This window comes from Coptis chinensis, chromosome 2 (genome assembly GCF_015680905.1).
Source record: "Coptis chinensis isolate HL-2020 chromosome 2, ASM1568090v1, whole genome shotgun sequence".
Classification (NCBI taxonomy): domain Eukaryota; kingdom Viridiplantae; phylum Streptophyta; class Magnoliopsida; order Ranunculales; family Ranunculaceae; genus Coptis; species Coptis chinensis.
Genome location: NC_141457.1, coordinates 39,638,709 through 39,664,486, shown reverse-complemented (window position 1 = coordinate 39,664,486; position 25,778 = coordinate 39,638,709). Strand labels below are relative to the sequence as shown.

General features: G+C 38.5%; 1 protein-coding gene and 1 long non-coding RNA gene across 2 annotated transcripts; one reads left to right on the top strand and one right to left on the bottom strand.

The window, feature by feature from the left end:
• The first annotated feature begins 1,189 nt into the window (after positions 1-1,189).
• On the top strand, positions 1,190-4,097 carry LOC147516004 (calnexin homolog). The gene is given in 7 exon segments (XM_086588720.1): positions 1,190-1,347; positions 1,448-1,517; positions 2,140-2,886; positions 2,889-3,274; positions 3,373-3,444; positions 3,545-3,661; positions 3,776-4,097. Coding segments are annotated over 7 exon segments (1,608 nt in total). The 5' UTR covers positions 1,190-1,275; the 3' UTR covers positions 3,920-4,097.
• A 386-nt stretch (positions 4,098-4,483) lies between these two features.
• LOC147516003 (uncharacterized) lies at positions 4,484-8,979 on the bottom strand. Its single transcript, XR_015210870.1, has 4 exons — positions 8,712-8,979; positions 5,512-5,627; positions 5,358-5,406; positions 4,484-4,903 (listed from the first exon to the last, which is right to left on the bottom strand). It is a non-coding gene; the product is annotated as an uncharacterized LOC147516003 (long non-coding RNA).
• Between the last annotated feature and the right edge of the window lie 16,799 nt (positions 8,980-25,778).

Here is a 25,778-nt window from a genome sequence, read left to right as displayed (position 1 = left end):
GTCGTCCAAACTCAATGTCCACAGTAAGTATTAACAACAATGGCAGTTACAATTCCCAAACTCAAACTCAATTTTTTTTTTTTTTTTTTTTTGGGTACTGAGACTGCCGAGAGAAATGATACCGGTTAGAACGGTGAGAAAATGTTGTTTCCGATATGTGTTTTAGGTAAGGGGAGGGAAAGTACTAGGCTATTGCTATTGGACTTGGTTGTTGGGCTTGGGCTGCAGGCTACCCAATGTAATTTGGTAGGTGTAGGATACAAGACTCTTAATTAACCTCCAATTCTAATTTAACTAATTTAGCTTGATCTAAAATTACTAACTCCACCAACATGTGAGAAAACTGGGGTGTGTTTGTTATGATGGAAACACTATGGAAAGGAAAGGAAAATAAGAGTGGTCCACCTTTTCCATAGTTTTTAAGGCGTTTGTTTACCCATGGAAAGGAAATGAGCTTTTCCATATGGAAACAAATGGAAAAGGTTTTGTGTCTTTAACTAACCCCTGAAAATTTTGTGGAAAGGAAAGGAAAGGAAATAAATAAATAGAGACTTACTACTAATACACTCCACTCAACAATACAATTATTCTTTTCCATAGCTTTTGCAAACAAACACGATTATTCCTTTCCCCAGTTTTTACTTTCATTTCCCCAGTTTACCAAACACATACCATTTAAAATTATTTCTTTTCCATTCCATTCCATAGTGGACCACCCATTTTATTTCCTTTCCTTTCCATGAGTTAAAATTTAACAAACACACCCCTGGTTCACAAAGGTCAACATGTCAAGTAGCGTGTGCTCACAATTTTAGCATGAACACGTTGGTTTTTTGTCAACCGGAATCCGAAACTGGAAATTGATTCAGGGTGTGCCCTCTCAGAAACCGGGGTGTATAGATAAAACATCACATCCCCACTGCTTCGTGGGATGTGCCCGAAGACTGTTATTTTGATGCGTCATGTAACTTTTTTTGTCCTAGTAAATCATTATCCTCAAATTTACCCTTTGTAAACACACCGTACATCCCGGTATTTGTTCCATTCCTCTACAAATATAGGAAAACCGGACTATAGATTTATAATAACTTTTTCCACACGCACACAACGATTGCATCTAGATCGTAGACGTGTCAACTTGTAAGTGGCTAATACACGTGGCAAACGATGTAATTGGTGGAAACAAGTCGATGCAGCACAAACCCGGCCCCTTTATAACCCAAACCTTCTCTCTTTCACACACATTTATTGAGATCCGCTCTCGAATCATCAAAAATGAGTCTGATGAAAATTTCTCTTTTGATTTTCATCGCTTGTGTTGGTTTCCAGCTTTGTATTGCAGAACCAGTAAGCGAAATCTTTGTTTTATTTTTATTATTATTTTTTGTTTGTGATCTGTTTTGATTGTGGATAGATGTTGGGTTTATTGTTTTGTTATTTATTGTAGTTGTTTTATGAGTCATTTGATGATTCGTTTGAAGGACGATGGATCGTGTCTGAAAAGGATGATTATCAAGGTTTGTATTTTTCAGATCTGCTTTATTTTTTTTTACAAGATGATCTATGAGATATGTGATAGATTTAATGTGTTATGTAGTTGTTATCAAGTATACATTAAAGTCAATTGGATTCAAGTTTTAATGGTTTACAAATTAAATTGATGATGATGTTTGTTTAAATTTACACGTTGGTTGAATTGAGTTGGGTTCTGCATTAATCTTATTCCACTGGTCAGAGTACACATTCTAGAAGTTTCCGTTTCTGTAGCAGATGAAGTAAATTTATTAATATCAGATTGTTCATTATCTTTGAAAAACTGGGATGAATGCCCTTAGGTGCTAGATGTCTTCTGAATAGGATTTTGTTGTACTTATTTATGAAAGAGCATCGTACTGTTAGTGACACCTCTGCACTGTGAAAATTGTAGTCATGTTTTCTTTGGGTTTTGATTTATTTAAGGTGTAATCTTAATGTGTTGGAGATAGGAGTTCATATTAGAGCGACTTTAGTGGTAACATTTTGCTAAATAGGGCTCTGATCATTTGTTTGATATGAATGTTTCATTGTCACCTCAAGAGGTATTTGTTGGCTATCCTACAAGTGTATTTTGTTACGTGATATATTAATTTTGTGTTTCAGGTGTATGGAAGTGGGCAAAGAGTGAGGGGCATGAGGATTATGGGCTTCTTGTGAGTGATAAAGCCAAAAAGTATGCTATCGTGAAAGAGCTTGATGATCCTGTGGATCTCAAGGATGGGACTGTCATTCTACAATATGAGACACGTCTCCAGAATGGGCTAGAGTGTGGTGGTGCATACCTCAAGTACCTTCGTCCACAAGAGGCTGGATGGAAGTCGAAGGAGTTTGATAATGACTCTCCATACTCTATCATGTTTGGACCAGATAAATGTGGTTCTACAAACAAGGTGCATTTCATCTTTAAGCACAAGAACCCCAAGAGTGGGGAGTATGTTGAGCACCATCTCAAGTTTCCCCCATCTGTTCCATCTGACAAACTATCACACGTTTACACTGCTGTACTAAAACCCAGTAATGAGTTGGTGATTTTGATTGATGGGGAGGAGAAAAAGACAGCAAACTTTCTTTCAGCTGAAGATTTTGAGCCAGCACTAATCCCTGCAAAGACAATTCCTGACCCTGATGACAAGAAGCCAGAGGACTGGGATGAGCGGGAAAAGATTCCTGACTCTGATGCAGTAAAACCAGAAGACTGGGATGAAAATGCACCAATGGAAATTGAAGATGAAGAAGCTGTGAAACCTGAAGGGTGGTTGGATGATGAGCCTGAGGAGGTCGATGATCCTGAAGCATCAAAGCCTGAAGATTGGGATGATGAGGAGGATGGTGAATGGGAGGCACCAAAGATTGAAACCCAAAGTGTGAGACAGCACCTGGCTGTGGTGAGTGGAAGAGGCCAACAAAACATAATTCTGCTTACAAAGGAAAATGGCATGCCCCATTGATTGACAACCCAAGTTATAAAGGAATCTGGAAGCCACAAGAGATTCCAAATCCTGATTACTTTGAGCTTGACAAACCTGATTTCGAATCTGTTGCTGCTATTGGTATTGAGATTTGGACAATGCAAGATGGCATCCTCTTTGATAATATCTTGATAGCTCCGGATGAGAAAATTGCTGAATCATACAGGCAGACAACGTGGAAGCTGAAATTTGAGGTCGAGAAAGAAAAGCAGAAGGCTGAGGAAGAAGCAGCTGCTTCAGGTCTTTCTGATAGACTCTCAGGCATCCAGGTTGCTCTACATATCTGTAATCTCATTTTTCGTGGGGTTTACTTTGTTATCGTATTGATTTCATTCTTATCCTTGAAAGTTTTGGGTATTTTTTGCAGAAGAAGGTTTTTGACATCCTTTACAAGATTGCAGATGTTCCTTTCTTGGAGGCTTACAAGAACCAGATTGTTGTGAGTCATTGGTTAATGCTTCGATTTGATATATGGACTTTTGTGATTGGGTTGAGTTTCTATGCTGATGGAATTGTTGTGTTTGTGTCCATTTTTTCAGGATATTATTGAGAAGGGAGAGAAACAACCTAACATCACAATAGGCATCCTTGTTTCGGTGGTGGTTGTTTTCTTGACCATCTTCTACAGGATTATTTTTGGTGGGAAGAAACCGGTGGTAAGTTGCATAAATATTCGTCTGTGAGTTGGGTGTAAGTTTGTAGTTACTTTGGCTGGAAGTTTTTCCTATGGTGTTTGTACACTTTTTCACTATGGCTGAAATTCATTACAGGCCAAGGTCATTGCTAAGGAAACGAAGAAGGCTACGGCTGCAGAAACAAGTGAGGTCGATCAAGGTACCAGTGGAGAGAAGGAAGAAGAGAACGAGAAAGAAGATGCTGCTGCTCCACGTAGGAGATCTAGAAGAGAGACCTGAAATGTTTGTTGTACTGTAATTGAATTTCAATCCTGGAATTTTTTGAGTTGAGAGCTTGATAAACTGTAGCTGATTTATTTCCTTTAGAGTAGTGGTAGATTTTTGAGTGTAAATGAGATACTCTAATTGTGTTCAGTCCTGTTCCAATTCCAGAGATAAGAATCATTTTGCCCTCTCTCGTCAGATGTGGTTACTAATTGAGTGAATCTCAGTGCAGGAGAGTTACCTTTCACACTATATATCGTAGTCGTGTGGAACTTGAAATGTTGTCTAGCTGTCAAATCTTTAGCCTGGTCAAGAATATAAGTTAGATTTAACTCTTTTTCGGAATCGGCAGCTCTAGCATGTGGTAGTGTTAAGTGCTAACATAGTAGGCGAGTCATCTCTTTGGCCAGTGCTGCTGAGTTCTGACTAAATCAGAGATCTGGGGCTCAAACCCCGCCAGCATAAAAAACAAGAGAAAGGGATTTATTATTATTATTATTATTTTCTCAGGAATCATATTTGATATCCAAAATAAATCATACAAAGAATTTGGAGGACAATTGTGTCCAAGCCCCATTCTTTTTTTAAAAAAAGAACAAACCATCATTCATTAACTTACAGCGAATAGTTCATACAACTTGTGCCGGACTCGATGATGAAAGGAAAGTGGACTGACATAGGGACATGCATATTACAACCCAGATCGATATTAGCCTTGCCGAGTTCTGCCAACAAATCCGTGGGACAAAAGCCGACGCGACAAAAAACAAAGGACTTCTGCAAAGAGACCAACTCTAACAAAACTCTCCAATTGCCACGGGACATTTGAAGCATGACTGTTCATACCTTGCACTAGACTTTAACAATCAGATAAACTACAAATTGTTTAATTCCTTCCTAAGAGACTTTGCCGTACCCCATACCTGTGTCTCCGTATCGGTTCTGTATTTGTATTCGTGTGTCATAAGCAGGCACAACTGCAAAGCATCGATGGCAAACCTGATGAAAAAGGGAAACCATCAAACCAAAGAAAATTAAAATAAAGATATGTAAATATGTAAATAAAAACTCCAATTACTATTTCTAACTTTCCTCCCAATTTTATTCTGAAAACTGTTTTTTTCCAAAGTACTCCAACCACGAATCTGTGTCACACCTGAGTCTTTGTCGGAGTCCACATGACACAGGACACGGCAGAACTATAGGTGTACCCGTGTAACACAGGAAACTAACAGGTTGGCAAGTGTCTTAATAGCATGCTAAACTACAAAATAAAATAAAGAACTTTAAAATGGTAAGTTCCAAATTAAATATGAACACCGCATTTCTTGTGATCACTGCTTTCTATATCAAAGTGCACAACTATAACTACATAGCAGATAACTACTGTCTTTCCCTAAACTGCTACGGTACAATGATGAAGGTAAGAAGATAATACATCAAAAGGAAATACCTTTATCTCGATCACCAGCAGATCCAACTGATTTAAAAAGAATCGCCGCCTGATAAAACAAGCTATTCGGGATCAGTAAATAAAGAAGACCACCTGGAAAACCTCGGTAACAGAAAAGTAATATCTGATCAAGTGATCATACGAATAACAATACCCGTATCACTGCTGCATGTGCTTCAATTCTCCTCCTAATTTCCTCTCTGTCGTGTTGCTTTTCTAAGTCCAAAGTGTAATGAAACATCGAGAAGCATTTAGAACAAGAGCCGCTTCCTACAAAAAGAATCAACAATTTAGGCCGGGGTATAAATAAATTAACAAGAAAGCTTTGTTTAAGACTCAAGATGGAAGTAGAAACATGATCGCACAGAAACTACAATGTAGAAAATTAACACACCGATTAGAGGATAAATACAAGCTGTCTTATGCATGTTATGACTAAACCAATTTAATCCTCAATATATGCTCGCAACTTCATCACCCCTTATATGGATCTTATATCATAAGCACGCACTCCAGCTTCCCACTTCATATTGTTTTGCATGTGGTGCATGTTATGATCAAGTGAGGGGAATCAAAAAATAAAGTTCTCAGTCATAAGGATAATAATGATAACAATGTGACCTCACTGAAAAGGCACATATTCAGAACAAGTTCTTAACAATTTAACAGGGTTGCCAGGGGAGGAGTACCAAGAACCTTATATATCGCAGAGTGAACACTAAACATGAACTTAAGTTCAGCTGATACAGATGTTCAACAACACATAGACAGCGATATTGAACCCATCCAAAGAGTTTTATCCTCTATCAATGATTCAGAAGCTCTTGGTCCAGCTCCCACTTCTTCAATCAAGAGGTGTTGACACATATTAATAGCAGATTCCAAAGGCTTTCGCCAACTAGTTCAATTCTGTAAAAATGCTCATATGTGCCAACATGACTAATGTCCCCTCATCCATATGATAAGAAGTTGCAACTTGCAAGCCTATCTCATGTTGTAACGTCGTATACAAGTTCATGTCGAAAGTCAGTGCTAACATCCAACATAAACTAAGAAACATATTTCTGAATGTGTCCTGTAACTCCCTTTTGAAAGTGGTAGCTTTATGTTAATCTAATTTGACACTACAAATTTCTGAAGCATGTCAAGTCATAACATATAACAATGTTTTCTTAGGCGAATGACCAGGACTCATACTTAAACCACAAAATCCATGTGTCATTACACTATTTAGCTCAAGTTGTCCCTCAGCACAAACATCAAAATATAATTCCAAAATTGTCCTCATAAAAAATGTTTCAACAAAAATCTAACTACACAATATTACAAAGAATAACACAACAAAACAAACTCATAAATAAACACCAAATCACTAATTAAATTCCCTCCACATCAACACTGTCGAACTCAGTAAGTAATACATGAGAGGAAAGTAGTGCTAAAAGTCTAAGTCACTTTCTCCTTTGTGGCGTAACTATTTAGAAATATTTAAAGTGCTATGCTTACATGATTAAATGACTTTCTCCATTCAACATACGCCTGTACTAGTTAACGTTATCTATATCCTTAGACCAAATGTGGCTATCAGTTTCCATAGATTAAGAGATATTCTCTCTCATATTGTAAACTCTATAAGGACCTTTGCAATAAACAAAATGAATATACCATCATATTCATTTTCATTACCACTGTTTTACTACAAAAATAACATAATATGATAATAGCAGTTCAATACAACAGCTAAAACAGGTGTTATATGCACTTTGGCACCAATTGGGCCAAAATTGCCATGCACTGCTAGGGGTGGAATTTGAGCCGAGTAGCTTGGGTTTGGCTCGTTTAAGCTTGGCTCAAGCTCGTTCATTTAACTAAATGAGCCAAGCTTGAGCCCATATTATAGCTCGCTTAATAAACGAGCAGGGTGAAGCTCGGCTCAATAAGCTCTAATACCATCATCCGCGATTAAAAATAGCCGAGCTACTTTCGGGCTCGGCTCGAGCTCGGCTCATTTAAGCTCAGCTCGAACTCGTTCATATAATATATGAGCCAAGCTTGAGCCTATATTAAAGCTCGTTTAAATAAACGAGTTGAGCCGAACTTAGTGAAACTCGGCTCGACTAGCTCGAATTCCACCCCTATGCACTGCATATGGTATCTTCCATGCCGTTTCCCCTTGTGCTATATATTCACAGGAAAACATTGAGGATAGTAATGCTATAACTAACAGAAGGCAAAAGTTGTTGTGTCGTCTGTACCAAGGCCGAAAATATCGGTCGAAAAATCGATTTTTTGCCGATATTTATTGTTTTTTCAGCCTATCGATTTCGAAACATTTGAAATATCAACTCTGAAAATTAAATTAATTTTAAACCGATATATATCGGTTTATATATCGGTAAAACCGATATAAAAATATATTGGCAATATATTCTGATATATTTGATATATATCATTTGGCTTGATTGGACAGTTTGACTTTTGACCGATTTTGTTGATTATTGACTGATATATCCCTATATATATCGTTATATATCGGCAATATTTCCGATATATCCCAATTTTTCGATTTTTTTGAATATTATCATCAAAATGGACAAAAACGATATATCAATCCAATTTTTCCGATATGTATCGGTTTTGGGAGGGTCCGAAATATCTTCAAATCCCGAAACTTTCGGCCTTGGTCTGTACATCAGTACGTAATCCACTGCAGAATTTAGGAAGGTGATACTCACCAACCATTCTTGATGGCCTTGAAATGATTCTAGTCTATGAATTTTAACAGCAACAGCCAAACCCCTCCCAGATTTAGTAGGAGTTAGCTTGTGTTGGTCAATCCAACCCTTGTACACTAAACCAAACCTGCCTTCTCCCAGAAGACTATCAGGGCGGAACTGGCAGCTTTTGAGTTCTCTAAAGCTGAAACTCTTCAAGATGGGGGACTTCAACTCTCCACCTTCAGTCTGAGGAGCTGGAGTCACCTAAATTAAAGAGAATCTCTATTTGAACTACAGTAAAATGACAGTGTCATCGTTCTAATGCCAATTGGGAGAAACTCACGTTCAACAAAATAATACATGATGTCTAGATCAATAGTACTGCTTTATTGACAACTTTAGAAGTCCAAAATCAATCCTCACAAGGAAACTTTGATTATAACTCTCGCTAAGCCAATAATCAGCAGATCATATTCAAATTTTCGAGCAAATATGACTTTGAATTGCATGTAATAGAAGGTGTTGAAACACAAACGAAAATTTTCACATAACACCAACCCCATATTCCACAACAAAGTTAGGAAATTTTCCGAACACAAAAAATCATTAATTCCTTTTACAGAATGATTGTTAGTACCAGATTCGCAAGAAATGCCAGTATTGATATTCTGGCGAACAGATGATAGTTGGACATCAGGTGAGGTGCTGGAAGAAGAGTCATCCTCTCGAATGGCGACGCTGAAGTAAGTTGTATTCGTAATTCTTCCTAGCCTGGAACTAAAAATTAGTGATCTGCACAGTTGAAGAGAGAAGGGGAGAAAGCTGGGTAAAATAGGGAGTGAGAGAGTCTTTTGGTATTATAGAATTGCGGTACGTTTAAACACACCCAATTTTGTTAGGGGCCCGTTTTAGAAGAAAAAAAAACTGGCATAAAGAAGGGGTGCGATTTGATTTCGGTGGGGCTAGAAGAAAAAACAGAAAATTTAGTGGCGCACAAAGGCTACCCGTATTTACACCCCACTTTGACCAATTCCAAACTATTTAGACCCTCCTTTTTTTTTGAACAATAAATTGTGGTTCTAGCCTACCCCTAACCTGCATTAATTATACCTCATATATATCTTTCCCTCTATATCATTCTTTACAATAGTCTGCAACTTTTCAGACAGAGGAGGGGTGAAGATTATCAAGAGTCAACTATCAACTCTGAATGGTCAGCCAAGGATGCCAAATGATCCGCTGCCTTATTGGTTTCCCTAAAAACATGTTTAAACTCTATGAACTCAAAAGCCACTCCTATTCTCTGGATGGATACTACCATTTGCCATGGAGGAGCTTCTATCTTCATTATAGCATGAACTGCTCTTAACAAATCAGACGTCAGTGACACTTTTGGGATTCCAAGTCGCATACATAACTCCAACCCTTGGTGTATTGCATTTAACTCCTGATATAGAATTGAGTTGTTCAAGCTACAGCCTATGTAAGCCACCATTGTATCTCCATTGCTGACACGGATGATTCCTCCTGAGCTAGCACCTCGACTATATATTCACTGCCCCATCTGTGTTCAATTTCACAACTCCCTCATCAGGTTTAGTCCAGTAGCATGGAATTTCGGTGTTCTCCTTCAAATTCACTTGCAACCGGAATGTTTGTAAGAGTTGTTTGATCTCAGAAGTAGTGACAATGTCTTTAATTTTGGCCTGTAGATAGAGTCTAGTATCTTTTACAATGAGTTCAACTAGCTCCTTAGCTTGGAGGTGAGGGACAGACTGGAACCTTCTCCTATTCCGCTCAGTCCAAATCTCATGTACTGTAGCATAAATGAATGCCTGATAAATGTCTGCCAAAACCTTCTTCCTTTCACACAATCAAAAAATGATGGACCATTCCCTATTAGCATTAACAGTAGCTGTGTAAAGATTCAACAACGCTTTAATCCCATCCATCACTTCCCTCGAATATGGGCACTCAAAGAACAAGTGTTTCGAATTCTCTTTTAAACAGTGACAGAAGCAACATTCAGAGAATTGGAGGACCTTTCGATATACTAACCTGTCTTGTGTTTGCAAACTCCCCGAGAACAATTGCCAGGTGCAGAAGGCATGTCTCGGGTGAACCCATCTTCCCCATACTAATGATGCCCAGCGGACTGTTGGGGATTCCCTAGTGAGGGTTGTATATGCTGAGCTCAAAGTGTATCTTCCTGTATGAGACGGAGTCCATATCACTTCATCCTCATGAAGGTCCGAGTGGATGTGTATACTCCTGATGTGCTATCGCAATGCATAATCTTGGAGAAGTTCAATGTGGTCATTCCATCTGCTATTTGTAATAAGGTCACTTACTTTGGCATCAGATGGGAAGATCTCATTCCAGGCATCATGTGCATGCATGTTTTGACTCAAAGGTACATATGAGCACTAAAGGTCATGCTATATGAGTGTGTTGTAGCCATTTGCAATTCGACTCCTTATAAATTGAGCTGCAATGGATCTAGTAGCAATGACCTTTCTCCATACCCAAGAACAATCTGTTAGACATGGCATTGACCAAAAATGTTTCCCGTGAAGATGTTGCTCATACACCCATTGGACCCAAACACTTTGCTCTTTGGCCACAATACTAAACACTATTCCACAATAAGCTGCTTGATTCCACCTGTGTAGGTTTTTTAAGTTCAAACCCCCTGCCTCTTTGGATAGACACATCCTTTCCCAGCTGGCCTGATGCATCTTCCCTGACAACTCTGGTCCACTCCAGATGAAATGGGCACAAATAATAGAGATAGTATCCAAAATGCTTCTGGGAAACATAAATGATCTTGCCTAATATACATGGAATGACTGAATAACAGATTGAACTAATTGTACTCTCCCAGCATGTGACAGAACCCGTGCCTTCCAATCCGTAATCCTCGAAGTAATTTTCTCCATGAGTGGTTGACAGTCTTTGATCCCTAGCCTTGTTGCAAGAAGTGGAACACCAAGATAGGTAACTGGAGGTAGAATCAATTTCACCTGAATGCTATCAGCTAGTAGAGTAGCTTCATTCTCTGTTAGACCCCAATCAAGATGGTTGTTTTGGAGGTATTCATATGTAATCCTGAAGCTTCAGAGAATTTGGACAGTACTTCGTTTATAGCAGTTAAGGATGCATATTCAGCTCTTGAGAAAATTAACAAGTCATCGGTGATAAGAGCCCAAAACTGTAGTTTTAACCCCTTAATAATCATACTGTTAGACCAATTATGTGAATAATAAGTAAGAGTTAATACTGATTACGTGTTTTTATGCATTTCAGGCTTCAAAGTCCATTATGTGCGAAAATGTGCCACTTTTAGCGAGATAAAGGAGCAAAAGTCAGCAGAACTTCCGAATGCCATATCTTTGGACTCAGACCTCGGAATTGGGCCTACCTTATGTCAAAACGACCGGCTCGGAAAGAGCTTTGCAATGGTTCAAGCCTTGACCCAATCAGAGGAGGAGAAATGGACGAAAAGTCTGTTGAAGCCGAATCTAGCTCAAGAGGCCTTTTGATTTGAAAAGAATTGGGTTTTGGGCACGATTCTCTGCCCAAAACATGGCTCCAAGCCCATGCACGATTTTGGATCTGGATGTATAAAACAAAAGCTTGACTCATTGTTAATGGCAGTTAGGTTAGGAAGCTCATTGTTAATGGTAGATTATTTAGTAGAGAATTAGGGTAGATAGCTTATATAGAAAGTAGCCATTAGAATAGCTTCTAGATCTAGATTTAATTGTTTTAATTAAGTTTAGTTCCATTTAAATTATTGTATTAGATTAAACCTTTGAATCTTGCTCTTCAATTTGATTAGATAAATAAAGTAGTATTCTTTATCAATTTCGATTTTGTCATTTCCATTCTAGATCTAATTTCAATTCCCCGTCCTTATTTCATTTTAGTCATTAAATTAGATTTCATTATTGTTTAAATTAAGTAAATTTCGAATCTTGATAGTATGTTTAGTTATAATAATATGGGAAATGATGTTTTGATGACTCAAGGCTAAAACCTCCATTAGAGGGGTTGATGAAGCCTTGATGAAGACTTAGTTGTTTAGTATAGAATTGGTTGTAGAATCTATTCCACTCTAGAAGGTCGTGTTTAAGCCATGAGAATGGGTGGACGACCTCACATGCTAGTTAGTATCCGTAGGAATGCCATGAACACTAGGGATTAGAACTCGAAATTCTCGCAGAAGAACGTGAGAATTGAGATACAACATTCTACGCTAGGTTATTAAGTTGAGTCGAGGTGGATTCAATTCCCTCTAATTTCTTTATCTAGATTCAAACAATCATATTTCCATAGCATTAAGTAGTTTAAATTCAAATAATCAATTTCATATTGCATCGTAGTATAATTCCCTTTGTAAAGCTCTCATTGACTTAAGACTGATTTCTTAGACTTAGAAAACAATCCATGCTAGGGAACTAGGAGTGGAACGAACTTCCTACTCCACTTAGTGCAATTCGCATTGAGAGTAGAAGCTTTGATAATTGAGACTATTAAGTCCAGTTTTAGTTTACTTACGTTTTGAATTCATCGTTCATTTCGTAGGTAAACTATTCATTTTATAGTTATCAATCGGCAAAGCACAAATGAGATAATTTAATCCTCTTGCAATGAGGATGTAGCTTAATAGTCTTCAATCTCATCCCTTCCTGCAAGAGGCACCCAAGGATTTCCATGACTAACACAAACAGATATAGGGAGATAAGATCCCTTTGTCGAAGCCCTTTTTTCCCTTGAAAGAATCCTTCAATAGAGCCATTTAACATGATAGAGTAATGGGGAGTAGTCATACACATTGATATCCATCGAATGAGCTTAGGAGGAAAGTTGAATCTAACCATCATTGCTGTAATTGCGTCCCAGTTCACCATGTCATATGCTTTCTTTAGGTCAACCTTGAGTGAGAATCTAGAAGAGAGCCTATTTCTGGTGTAGCCACTAAGCAGTTCATGGGACAATAGTATGTTATCTTGGATGCTGCGTCTCGAGATAAAAGCTGTTTGATTAGGGGAAATCAATTCCTCAATCACTCCTTTGAGTTTATTTGTGAGTACCTTTGTTATGCACCTATAGATGATATTGCAACAAGCAATGGGTCGATACTCTTCCACCTTAGAAGGGTTCTTCACTTTGGGAATAAGGCAGAGTAGTGTAGCATTAACTCCTCTTAGCATGTGGAAGGAAGTAAAAAAGTTAAGCACTGCACTGGTGAAATCATTGCCTACTATATTCCAACAATACTTATAGAAGAAAGCATTGAATCCATCTGGCCTTGGTGATTTGGAGTCATCCATGGAAAAGAGAGCTTGCTTTATTTCTTCAGGACTCACATCAACGTCTAGGGTAGCTACTATTTCATGGGGAATAGTATTTCTGACATTCAGTTCATGAAAGAAATCTTCACTGACCTGCAATAGAGAGTTAGTACCCAAGAGTTCTTGATAATAGTTCAACACCTCATTGGTTACCTGGTCTTACGTGTTAAGCTGCACCCCATCATGCGTGGTAAGGGATCTTATGGCACTTCTACTTTTCCGTTCCTTTAGGCAGTTAAAGAAGTAAGTCGTTCCTTTATCTCCCTTTGTGAACCAATCTCTAGAAGCTTTTTGAGCCAGTTCAACATATTCTTATTTAGCCAATAGTGCATACTCTTCCATTGCAGCTTTTTCCCTTGTTACTAAAGAAGTGTTCAAGGGATCGTTTTGAATCTGTTTCTGAAGACTGAAAAGAACTTCTTTAGCTTTCTCTAACCGTGAGTGAAGATCAGAAAAAATTCTCTTAGCCCAAGGTCTCAACTGAATTTTAAGAAGCTTGAGCTTTTGAAGCAGGATGTACATGGGATTCTCTTAAACGACAGCACAAGCTGAAACAACCAAATTGATAACTTACAACTACATGAAACCAGTCCAACAAAGCGAAGGTCAAACATTCTGCAAGTGTTCTAGGAAACACCAAAATCCAGCTATGCCAATTACTGAAATAAAACTTACACCCTTATTAAACACATATAACTAAATAATAATCCAATAACACAAAGAGTGTGAATCTAGTACCTCCTAAACTCTTTCGTAACATGTGACCGTTCACAGCTTCAAAATGCAAAACTCAGACAATATAATTTCTATCATATTGGGACTCAAAACTCACTCAAATGTGTTGTTGACTAGCAAATTAACTACATAACAAATATTAAGACAAAGAGCATTAGCCAAATGCCACTTATTCTATTTGGTGATATACACATCTAAGATCAAGGAACAAAGCATATATAGAATATTTTGTTAGCTTGTACAAACGAGATCTATTAGTTAAATCTTTTCGAAGAAAAAAACAAAATAAAAACATTTTCAATAAGCAAAAAAAAAAAAAAAAAAAAAAAGATAATATCGAAGCCTTAAAAGTTCGAATAAACCAACACAACTATACGTAATGGTTCAAACCTGAATTAGTTGAGTGATTTTGATTGGGGCAAAGTTTTGTGGGACTAGGATTTTATATATTAAAATTAACCAGAAAAATATATTTGGGTTGAGAAGAACTAATAGAGATTGGAGCCATAATAAAAATAGTAAGAAACATGTGATCGAAAAAACAAAATCAAGTTTACTTGAAGTTTCGGGCTCTCTTCAGAGTCGATTGTTCATTATAATCTAACCTTGACCTTATTGATTAAAAAAATTAAAGTAAAGCACGATTGAAAACGATTTAGAGGAGAGAAAAAAAAGGTTTACCTAATGATTCGGGCTCTTTGTGCAATGTTGAAACTTGAGAGAAAGGAAGTGATGTTGGGACCTGCTATCGAGACGAGAGTGAGGAGAATGAGAGAGATATAGAGGAGTTGAGACTTGAGAGAGAGAGTTTTGGCAGAGAGAAAAACATACAGACTGACAGAAACCAACCAAACGACATTTTGGGACACATAACCCCGCCTCGGCCCAGAACGGTCGCACTGATCACTTGATAAACAATCACCTGCGCCAAGGAGTTGCCGCGAGATGGCAAATCCATGGAAGGTTGTTGCCGTGAGTTTTTTTAAGTTAAATTTTTTTTTTTTGATAGCCACTGCAAAAAAGTCAGTTGTCGCGAGATGGTTGTATTCACCAAAATGGAGTTTTTGCTTGTATTAATTACCAAAACTCTTATTCATCAATTTGATCACAAGTTTTTCTTAGAGTGTATGAAATTTTTTACCGCGAGATAGCAAGATTGTGTATTGATTGTACATTTTTTTTCATGGGTTTGGTGTTGCTCTTGGAGCGTATGAAGAAACTTTAAAGAAGAAGATGAGATATCCATATGTCGTGTGAGTTCAAAATTTAAAGTGAGAAAAAAAAAAAAAAAAAAAAAAAAAAAAAAAAACTTCGACCCTCCTCACCAGCAATCCGATGCCGTGGATTGTGGGATATCGCGGCAACTTGATGTCGTGGAATGTGGGATCTTGCGACAACCCGATGCTGTGGATTGTGAGATCTCGCAGCAACTCAATGTCGTAGAATGTGAGATCTCACGGCAACTCACTGCCATGGAACTATCGAGTATGTAGGGGTGTAAAAGGACAGATATGGAATAACCATTATTCATGTACCATTTTGCGAATGGGGTGCCAATCCTATAAAATGGGGTGTAAATACCATGACCCACGTACGCATTAATGCGTAAATCTATTTTTTTTTTCTTGACTTTTTCAGTGACAAGTGTGTTTCTTTTAGCACTGTGGGGCTCAGAGATGTGGGCAAAAAACTTCTCAAATGAGAGAGTAGCTTTTGAGAGTTGATGTGGCAAGATATCATTAGGTTGTGTTTTGGATAGGTGTTGCATTATGTGCACCTATTATAACTTTTTTATAGGGCGGTGATATAAAGATTCACTATAACTCTAATTGTATACAATACTATTGTATAGCCTATAAATATCTACGTCCCTAGGGGAGAAGTGTCAAAAAGTTGAATTTTAAACGTGATGGACATTTAAAGTGATGTCCCTTTTTAATTTAAACTGGGACTTGATGTCCAAGTTTAAAAATTAAAAATTATGACTTTAGAACTAGATAGGGACACTTTAAAAAGTGACGTCCGAAACTTTTTATGTGTTGGTTAAAGTGTCGCCCGAGTGTTTTAGCAACTAATATCCGGATGGGAGTTCCCCACTCCCTCTATTAACGTTTAGACTATTACCTACGATTTATACACCCCATTTGAAAGAATTTTACACTTTATAACCAGCTCCCCCATCTTACCCCCCCCCCCCCAATTTGCCATTTGGAGATGCCCTAACTAAACTTACTTTTAATATTTTAGACTAAAGTGCCCATAAATTCAGATCTACACCCACTCCATTGATTTTTTTTTTTCTTTTATTTACTATTTTTTTTGTTCTCATTTGTTCTTCCTCCATCCTGAGTCACCAACATGCTAAATTGGATGACATGATTTCATAGGACCATAATGTTGGCCGTTATCAATTGAGTTTTGATTGTGAGAATCAATATTTTTTGTTTTGTCAATTTCTGGATTTTACTTTGTGAAAGAACTACTTGTGTGTGTTGATTGACTTTTGAGTAATGATATGACTAAGATGAATTAATGGGGTTCGACATATGAACATAAATCAAGTAATTTGTGATTGTAATTAGTGATAATTCTTATATCCTTCAGAGCATTTGCAATGCAGAGAAATAAGGGGGGTTTGTGAAAACTTTCACCTAGTTGGGTCCAAAAGCGCTGTGCAATGCAGGGTGATAAACTCGGTGACTATTTTCCCCAGTTCAAAACAAGGTGAAACCTTCCACCGAGTTTTTCACTAACTTGTTAACTTTGGACGGGATGTTGGATTCCGTCTGGATTATGATAAGAGCCCAAAACTGTAGTTTTAACCCTGTAACAGTCATACTTTTAGACCAATTATGTGAGTAATAATTAAGAGTTAACACTGATTACGTGTTTTTATGCATTTCAGGTTTCAAAGTCTATTATGTGCAGAAATGTGCCACTTTAGCGAGATAAAGGAGCAAAGGTCGGTTACTAAGGAGTTCCGTGATTAAAGGCCAAGATTCAAGAAGACAAAGCCTTCCTAAAGCCCGGTCAAAAGCTGAAAAGTCGACACGCGTAAAAGCGACACACAAGTTCGTAGAAGTTCCGAAGGCGTATCTTTGGACTCGGACCTCCTCGGAATGGGGCCTACCTTATGTCAAAACGACCGCTCGGAAAGAGCTTTCCAATGGTCCAAGCCTTGACCTAATCAGAGGAGCAAAAGTGGACGAAAAGTCTGTTGAAGCCAACTGCAGCTGAAGAGGCCTTTTTGGACTGAAAGAATTGGGTTTTGGGCCTGATTCTCTGGCCCAAAACATGGCTCCAAGCCCATGCACCATTTTTGGATCTGAAAGTATAAAAACCAAAGCTTAGCTCTTGGTTAATGGTAGCTAGTTAGACCTAAAACAATATAGATAATTCTAGATCTAGTTTCATTAATTAAATTGAGTTTTAGTTCCATTTTCAATTCTTGTTTTAGATTAAGTCTTTGAATTATTGTTCTTGATTGATTAGATAAATAAAATAGTTATTTTATCAATTTCGAATTGTGTTATTTCAATCTATTAGATCTAGTTTTAATTATTGTTGGTTACCATTTCTTAGTTGTTAATTAGATTTTAATTATTGTTTAATTTAGATTAGTAAATTTCAATTCTTTATATCATGTTTAGTTTAAATTTAATCGGGAATGATTACGGAATGATTCAAGGCTAAAACCTCCATTAGAGGGGTTGATGAAGCCTTGATGAAAACTTAGTGGTATAGTGTAGAAGCATTGTAGAATCTATTCCAATCTAGAAGGTCGTGATTCGCCATGAGAATGGGTGGACGACCTCACATGCTAGTTAGTACTCGGTAGAAATGCCATGAACACTAAGGATTAGAACTCGAATTTCTTGCCGTAAGAACGTAAGAATCGAGATACAAGAATCTATGCTAGGCTATTAAGTTGGATTCGAGGTGGATTCAATTCCCCTCTAATCCTTTATCTAGATTCAAAACAATCATATTTCCATAGCATTCGTAGTTATAGTCAACATAATCAATTTCATATAGGTATCGTAGTATAACACACCTTCGTAAAGCTCTCATTAGACTTAAGACCGACTAATTAGATTAGAAAACATCCATGCTAAAGCACTAGGAGTGGAACGAATTTGTTACTCCACTCTATCTCGATAGAATTGAGAGTAGAAAAACTTGATATATATAGACTCGTTATAAGTTTTAGTTTACTTACGTTTTGAAGTTCATCGTTCATTTCGTAGGTAAGACTATTCTTTTTATATGTTTATCAAATGGCGCCGCTGCCATCTCAGTTGCACTTTAGCATTGTTTTCATAGTAGAATTAGTCATTTTTAAGTCCCATTAAACCCACCCACCCTTGTTTGATTCATACTGTGGTTATCCGTTTCAGCGTCGAAAAAATTCCGCGACAAAATTACACTGAGCGCGACCGCGCCTATAAGGAGCGCACCTGCGCCCTGTAGTCTGGAACACGAGCGCGACCCGCCCTCATCACGAGCGCGACCTACCCTGATTTTACTGGACCACGGGCGCGACCCGCCCTCACACCGAGCGCGACCCGTGCTAAGTCACTAAACAAGGAGCGTGACCGCGCCCTATGCGAGTGCACCTGCGCCCTAAGCCAAAAATCCCGGATTTCAACAGGTTTGTTTCAAACTTTGATTTTTAAGTTTTTCAGTGTTCTAACTTGTTATTTACACTGAACACGCATAAACAAGACGCTATTCATAAGCGAAGCAAGGACGCTATCAGCTATTCCTTTCTTCCATACCTCGCATCTCCAGTTAGAGGTTCATACTAATATATCAAGATTGTTTGGATTGTTTTCGTGTTTAGACTAAGACTTGCATGAGATTAAGGTCTGGTCGGAGAAAAACAGATAACGTAATTAACCGTCAACGTCAACAAACAAATCTATCGAGTATACCAATCACTACACCTCTAACTACTATCCAACCAACCATACCTGACATAATGGCTGAAGAAAGAGAGACTCCTCTCTCCGACTTTTACAAAGCCTTGAGCGATAGCCCTAAATCTTGCATCGTTCTAGCAGACCCAGTGGGGGATTTTCGAATTCCCCCAAACATATTTAATCTGTTACCCGTTTTCCATGGTTTAGACCATGAAAAACCTTACCAACACATGCGTAGGATTGAACAAGTCCTTACAACATTCCATCATCCTACGGTTGGTGCAAACATTTAAACCGAGGGTATTCCCTTCACCTTAGCCGATAAGGCAGCGTCTTGGTTAACTGCCCAAGCGCCGAACTCTGTGGACTCGTGGGCTAAACTTGTTCAACTGTTTATGGAACATTTTTACCCACCCCTAAAGACGGATGAGATGCTTTCCAAGATTCATTTTTTCCGACAAAATCCTCATGAATCAGTTTCTGAGGCTTGGAATCGTTTCACCGATCTGCTTATTGAGTGTCCACACCATAACCTAGCAAAAGACACGTTAGTTCGTGCCTTTTTCAAAGGACTTCAACATCACCATAAAGAAGTCCTTGACATAATGAATGGGGGTAGTTTCCTAAGTAAAGGAGCCTCGGAGGCTTACAAATTTTTAGAAGATTAAACTAAACGTAATAACAATTGGGGGTAGTGATGATATCCCCCGCGCTGTTAGTTCTTCAACAACAGTTAAGGCCGCCGGTATGTTTGAGATGAAACCCGATCCAGAACTTAAAAATTTAATCGAATCTCTAACTAAAAAGGTTGAGGCTATTTCTATGCAACAAAAGCCTATCCCCGTCATGAATGTCAACTCCAACCCATGTAATGTCTGTTTGAGTCCTGAGCACCCTGACTCCTATTGTCCTTTCGCCTATGAACAACAACAATCAGAGCAAGATAATGTTTGCTCCATTAATAGCTATCCTATTCCTAATGCCCCATGGAGACAACATCCCAACTTTAGTTGGCGAAACAATCAACAAGTTTCACCTCTAGGGTTTAATAACCAAAATGTTAGGCAAGCGAACAACTATAATCAAGCTCCACCTAGGCAAGGACAGGGACAAAGTCAGGGAAATTATAATAATTATAACAACCAAGCGCAACCACGACAAGGGTTAGCACAAGGTCAGGGTAATTTTATTAATTATAATACCAGTAGAGGTATCGTTCCGGTTAACAATAGTAACTATCACAACCCACCCATAAATAATCAACGTGAGATAGTTCCAGTCACCCCACCTGTGACTACTACACCATCACATCCAGATCGTATCGACGCCTTTATACAGGTTACCCAACAACTTTTCCAATCAATGACTCAATCAAACCAACAGATCTTACAATCCATAAATCAGGGCATACAACAGTTAGCCCAAGAAAAAGCCCAACCAAAAGGCATGTTTCCAGGACAAGCGATACCAAACCCTAAAACAACAAACATAGCCTTTGAGGTAAACGGTAATACTAGTACGAAAACGACAATAGTAGGTGACCTAAATGCCATCACCACTCTCCGCTCTGGAAGAGTGGTTGATAACAAAGTAACTATGCCTATAGTTACCCCATCAGTACTCCCTACACCGGATATCGAACTAGATACCGAAGTAGAAATTGAAGAGCCTACCACTGTAGAGGTACCAGTTAAACAACAAACTAAGAAACAGAAAGCCAAGGTTACAGATCAAGTCGAGCCATACGCTAAATATAGAGCGAAACCACCATTCCCTCAGAAGTTAGCCATACTAACCAGGGATACAAACTTTGAGGAGATTAGGAACGTTTTCAAGAATCTAACGATAAACCTTCCTTTTCTCAAAGCTATTAAAAAGCTCCCTAACCACGCTAAGTTTCTTAAAGAGTTGTGCACTACTAGGCGTAAGACCAACATACCTAAAGACGCCTTTTTAACTGAACAGTTCCCAACTTTATCCGAAAATAATGGAATTGTTAAGTACAAGGACCACGGTCGATCCCCATCAAAATGCACCTTAGGAGATTCCCACCACGGCGACCGCTTTATTAGACACGGGGGCAGTGTTAACTTACTCCCGTATTACTTGTATAAACAAATAGGTCTACAGAAAATGCAACCTACAAAAATAACGCGTTGCAATTAGCGAACAGGTCAATTAAGTATCCTAAGGGTGTAGTGGAAAATGTGCTTGTTAAGGTTCAGGATTTTTACTATCCTACTGATTTTGTTATTCTCGATACAGAAGTCGCTAACGACTCTGTACCGATCATCTTAGGCCGCCCCTTCTTGGCAACTACCAACGCACTTAGAAATTGCCGCGATGGTAAGATGTATTTATCTTTTAGCCATCTTACAGTCGAGGTAAATGTTTTTAAAATGATGAAACAGTTACCAGATTTGTCTATAGATGGGGAGGTTAGCATGATCGAGAGTTTAGCTTAAGATTATTTTAACAACACATTTCCCGAGAACAATATGTACAAATTCCTTTCTTTTGGAACGTCAGATTTTGTTAATGACTCCTACTTAGAGGAAGTCAACACCATCCTTGAGTCCACCCCAGTTGTAGACCTTTCGGTTGCTTCATATACGCAGTATGAAGACTTGCTACCTAAGCAAGTATTCATTATGCAAAATGACGACCCCGACGAAACATCTATTGATTTTCCTTCCACCCCAGTACTTAAACCTCTTCCCCCGAAGTTAAAATATATTCAACTTGATCCGGATGGTAGTCATCCGGTAATTATATCTTCTCTGTTATCTAAGAATGAAGAGACACGTTTAATATGGGTGATTAGGGAACATCGGTCGGCGATTGGTTGGTCCCTAGCCAACATTAAGGGAATTGACCCTAATGTTTGCACTCATCGTATCCATTTGGAGGATAACGCGAAGACTTCTCGCGAACCTCAGCATCGCTTGAACCCTGCCATGAAAGAGGTGGTTAGGGAAGAAGTTTTACGATTACTCGATGCGGGTATCATATACCCAATCTCTGATAGCGAATGGGTAAGCCCCATTCATGTAGTTCCTAAGAAATCGAGAGTTCCCATGGTACGTAACGGGAAGGGTGACTATGTTGTCACACAAGGTCCTATGAAATGGAGGATCTGTATTGATTACAGACGTTTAAATGCTATGACACGAAAGGATCACTTTCCCTTACCTTTTATAGATCAAATGCTTGAACGCCTAGCTGGTCATGCTTTTTATTGTTTTCTGGATGGCTACTCAGGCTATTTTCAGATTATTATTGATATTGATGACCAAGAAAAGACTACCTTCACATATCCCTTTGGAACGTATGCCTATAAAGCGAATGCCTTTTGGCCTTTGTAATGCTCCCCGTACCTTCCAAATGATTATACATGCTTCATATATTTAGTGACATGGTAGAGCGCTTTATGGAAGTTTTCATGGATGATTTTTCTATCTATGGAGACTCCTTCACGATCGTTTGTCTAACCCGTCTAAGGTTTTGACATGGTGTGAAGAAAAGAGCCTCGTTTTAAAGCGGGAAAAGTGTCATTTCATGGTGAAAAGGGCATAGTACTAGGTCACATCATTATCTAGTGATGGCATCGAAGTAGATAAAGCCAAACTAGATAAGATAGCGACCCTACCTAAACCAATTTAACCGTCCGTAATATTAGAGCCTTTCTAGGCCATGCAGGTTTTTATAGGCGGTTTATTAAAGACTTCTCGAAAATAGCTAGGCCTTTAACTAATCTGCTTTTGAAAGATGCAATCTTTGATTTTAATTTTAACTGTACGCAGGCTTTTGAAACTTTAAAAGCCGCCCTAATCTCTACACCAATTATACAGCCTCCCGATTGGTCTAAACCTTTCGAACTCATGTGTGATGCTAGTGACTATGCAGTTGGTGCAGTCTTGGGACAAAAACTAGATAATAAGTCCACTGTTATTTATTATGCTAGTAAAACCTTAAACGATGCTCAACGGAATTATTCAACTACCGAAAAAGAATTCCTAGCTGTCATTTATGCTTTAGATAAGTTTCGTCCTTATTTGGTTGGTTCTAAAACTTTAGTTTACACGGACCATGCAGCCCTTAAGTACCTTCTTGCAAAGAAAGATGCAAAGCAGAGATTAATCCGTTGGATCCTTCTCCTGCAAGAGTTCACATTAGAAATAAAGGACAAAAGAGGGGTCGAAAACGTAGTTGCCGACCACTTATCTAGACTCACAAACGACGATCAGAGTGATTCTGAGTCCATACCGGACTCTTTTCCTGATGAGCATCTGTATGCGATTTTTTCAGCACCATGGTATGCTGAACATGTAAATTATTTAGCGGCTGATGTTATGCCTTATAATTGGTCAAGAAATGAACGTAAGAAGTTCTTGGCCAGAGTTAAGTTATACTACTAGGATGAACCATACCTTTTTAAGTATTGTGCGGATCAAATTATTCGTCGTTGTATTCCCCAGTGGGAATATAATGAAGTTCTATCGTTCTGCCATGGCAAAGAGTGTGGTGGCCATTTTAGTGGGATGAAAACAGCCGCTAAAGTTCTTCAATGTGGATTTTATTGGCCTACCCTTTTTAAGGATGCCCAAGTGCATTGCGAGACGTGTATTCGTTGCCAACAACTTGGGCGAATCACGAAGCGTAATATGATGCCATTAAATCCAATCTTGATAGTAGAAATTTTTGACGTTTGGGGCATTGATTTCATGGGTCCTTTCCCGGTTTTACACGATTTCATTTATATTCTAGTTGCCGTAGACTACGTGTCTAAATGGATAGAGGCCCTAGCTTGCCGTAGCAATGACCATAAGACCGTTGTATTTTTTATTAAAGAATATATTTTAAATGGTTTGGCATTCCTAAAGCCATCATTAGTGATGGTGGAACACATTTCTGCAACAGAGTTGTTGCATCCCTAGTGAAGAAGTATGGAGTTACACACAAAGTAGCAACTCCTTATCATCCACAAACTAGCGGACAAGTAGAAGTTTCTAATAGGGAAATCAAAAAGATTTTAGAAACAATATGAAACCACGATAGGAAAGACTGGTCAAAGCGTCTATCGGATGCCTTATGGGCGTATAGAACTGCTTTCAAAACTCCTATAGGTATGTCTCCCTTTAGACTTGTATTTGGTAAACCATGTCATTTGCCCGTTGAATTAGAGCACCGTGCTCTGTGGGCTATAAAAAGCCTTAACTTCAATATTGATGAGGCAGGTGTCAAACGCAAATTGCAATTGAATGAGCTTGAAGAAATCAGTAGCGATTCTTACGATCTCGCGAAGGATTATAAAGCTAACATGAAACGTGTTCATGATAAGCAAATCTTGCGCAAAGAGTTTGTGGTCGGTCAAAAGGTCTTGCTTTACAACTCCGTCTACATATTTTCCCGGAAACTAAAACCCGTTAGTCCGGCCCTTTTTTTCGTTCTTGAAGTCACCCCTTATGGGGCAATCACCTTGGTAAATCCAAATGACAATAGTACCTTTCAAGTTAATGGTCAACGGTTAAAACATTTTCATGAACTTCTGTCCCCTGATGTAGAGGAAGTCCTTTTACAGGACCCTGTCTATAAGGATTGACCTTTGTCATTGGTGTACTTCCTTTCACTTCCATATAGTGATAAGTGCACCATTCAGGTAACCGGGCCCTCCCTATGGAGTGTGTGGCTGTAAGTATCGGATCCTAAGTCTACGGTTAACATAATTCACGTTTTCCACTATTGCATATTTTCTCGGTTTTTGAGTCATGTTCCTCTAAGGGGTGAATTATGTATTTATTGTTTTTCGTTTTTCTTATAATAAACTAATAAAAATAAAATAAAAATAAAATAAATAATAATAGAAACTTCTTAATCATAGAAATAGCAATCCAACAAGTCTTGGGAATCTGACTTTAAACGACCCGCGTTAGAACAAATTTTGTGTTTAAAAATTTGTTTGGGGGTGGGCAATCGGTCTCTCCATCTGGATTGCTCGAACTTTCCATTGGTGTTGTTTAGGCCCATTACTTGTAGTTCAATGGGGTTGACGTAATCTAAACTTAGATTTTCTTCGTTCGCATAACTTACGTCACACACGCACTTCGAGGCGTTCTTCCACCCTGTTATACGTCACCCATGGTTGGAATTGAATGTTTTATGGATCATTGGATTGGAAATTCTCTACGGATCATTTCCATAACTCATTCGCCAAAATCGGGCCAGTAACGAAGCGGCAAATTGAATCTGAAATTGCGCGAAAATTTCGGAATTTACATTGGGCTTGGGCCCAAACCGCACGCACGACTGTGCGTCTCCTTCCTTCCCAAACCGCACACACAGTGTTTCCCTTTCAATCCCGCCGGTTACAAGTTAAATAAACTTTGAAAACCAAAATAAAAATAAAAAAAAAATAGAGAGAGAGAAGGAAACCTAACTACACCCACACCAAGATAATCAAAACCAACTTAAATCTTCTCTAAACCATTACCACCGCCACCACCGTTGTTTTTAGTAGTTTTTCTTCAAACTCGCCTCCCCCACAATCTACAAAACCATTAGTTGTTTCAGAAACTTCAATGGCGCTACGACGAAGAATTTTGCCGGAGCACGCGTTTGTTTCAAACAAACTTCGCCATTTTTACGACGCGGAGATGATTAGGAGGCATTGGACCGTGATGGTACTTTCGA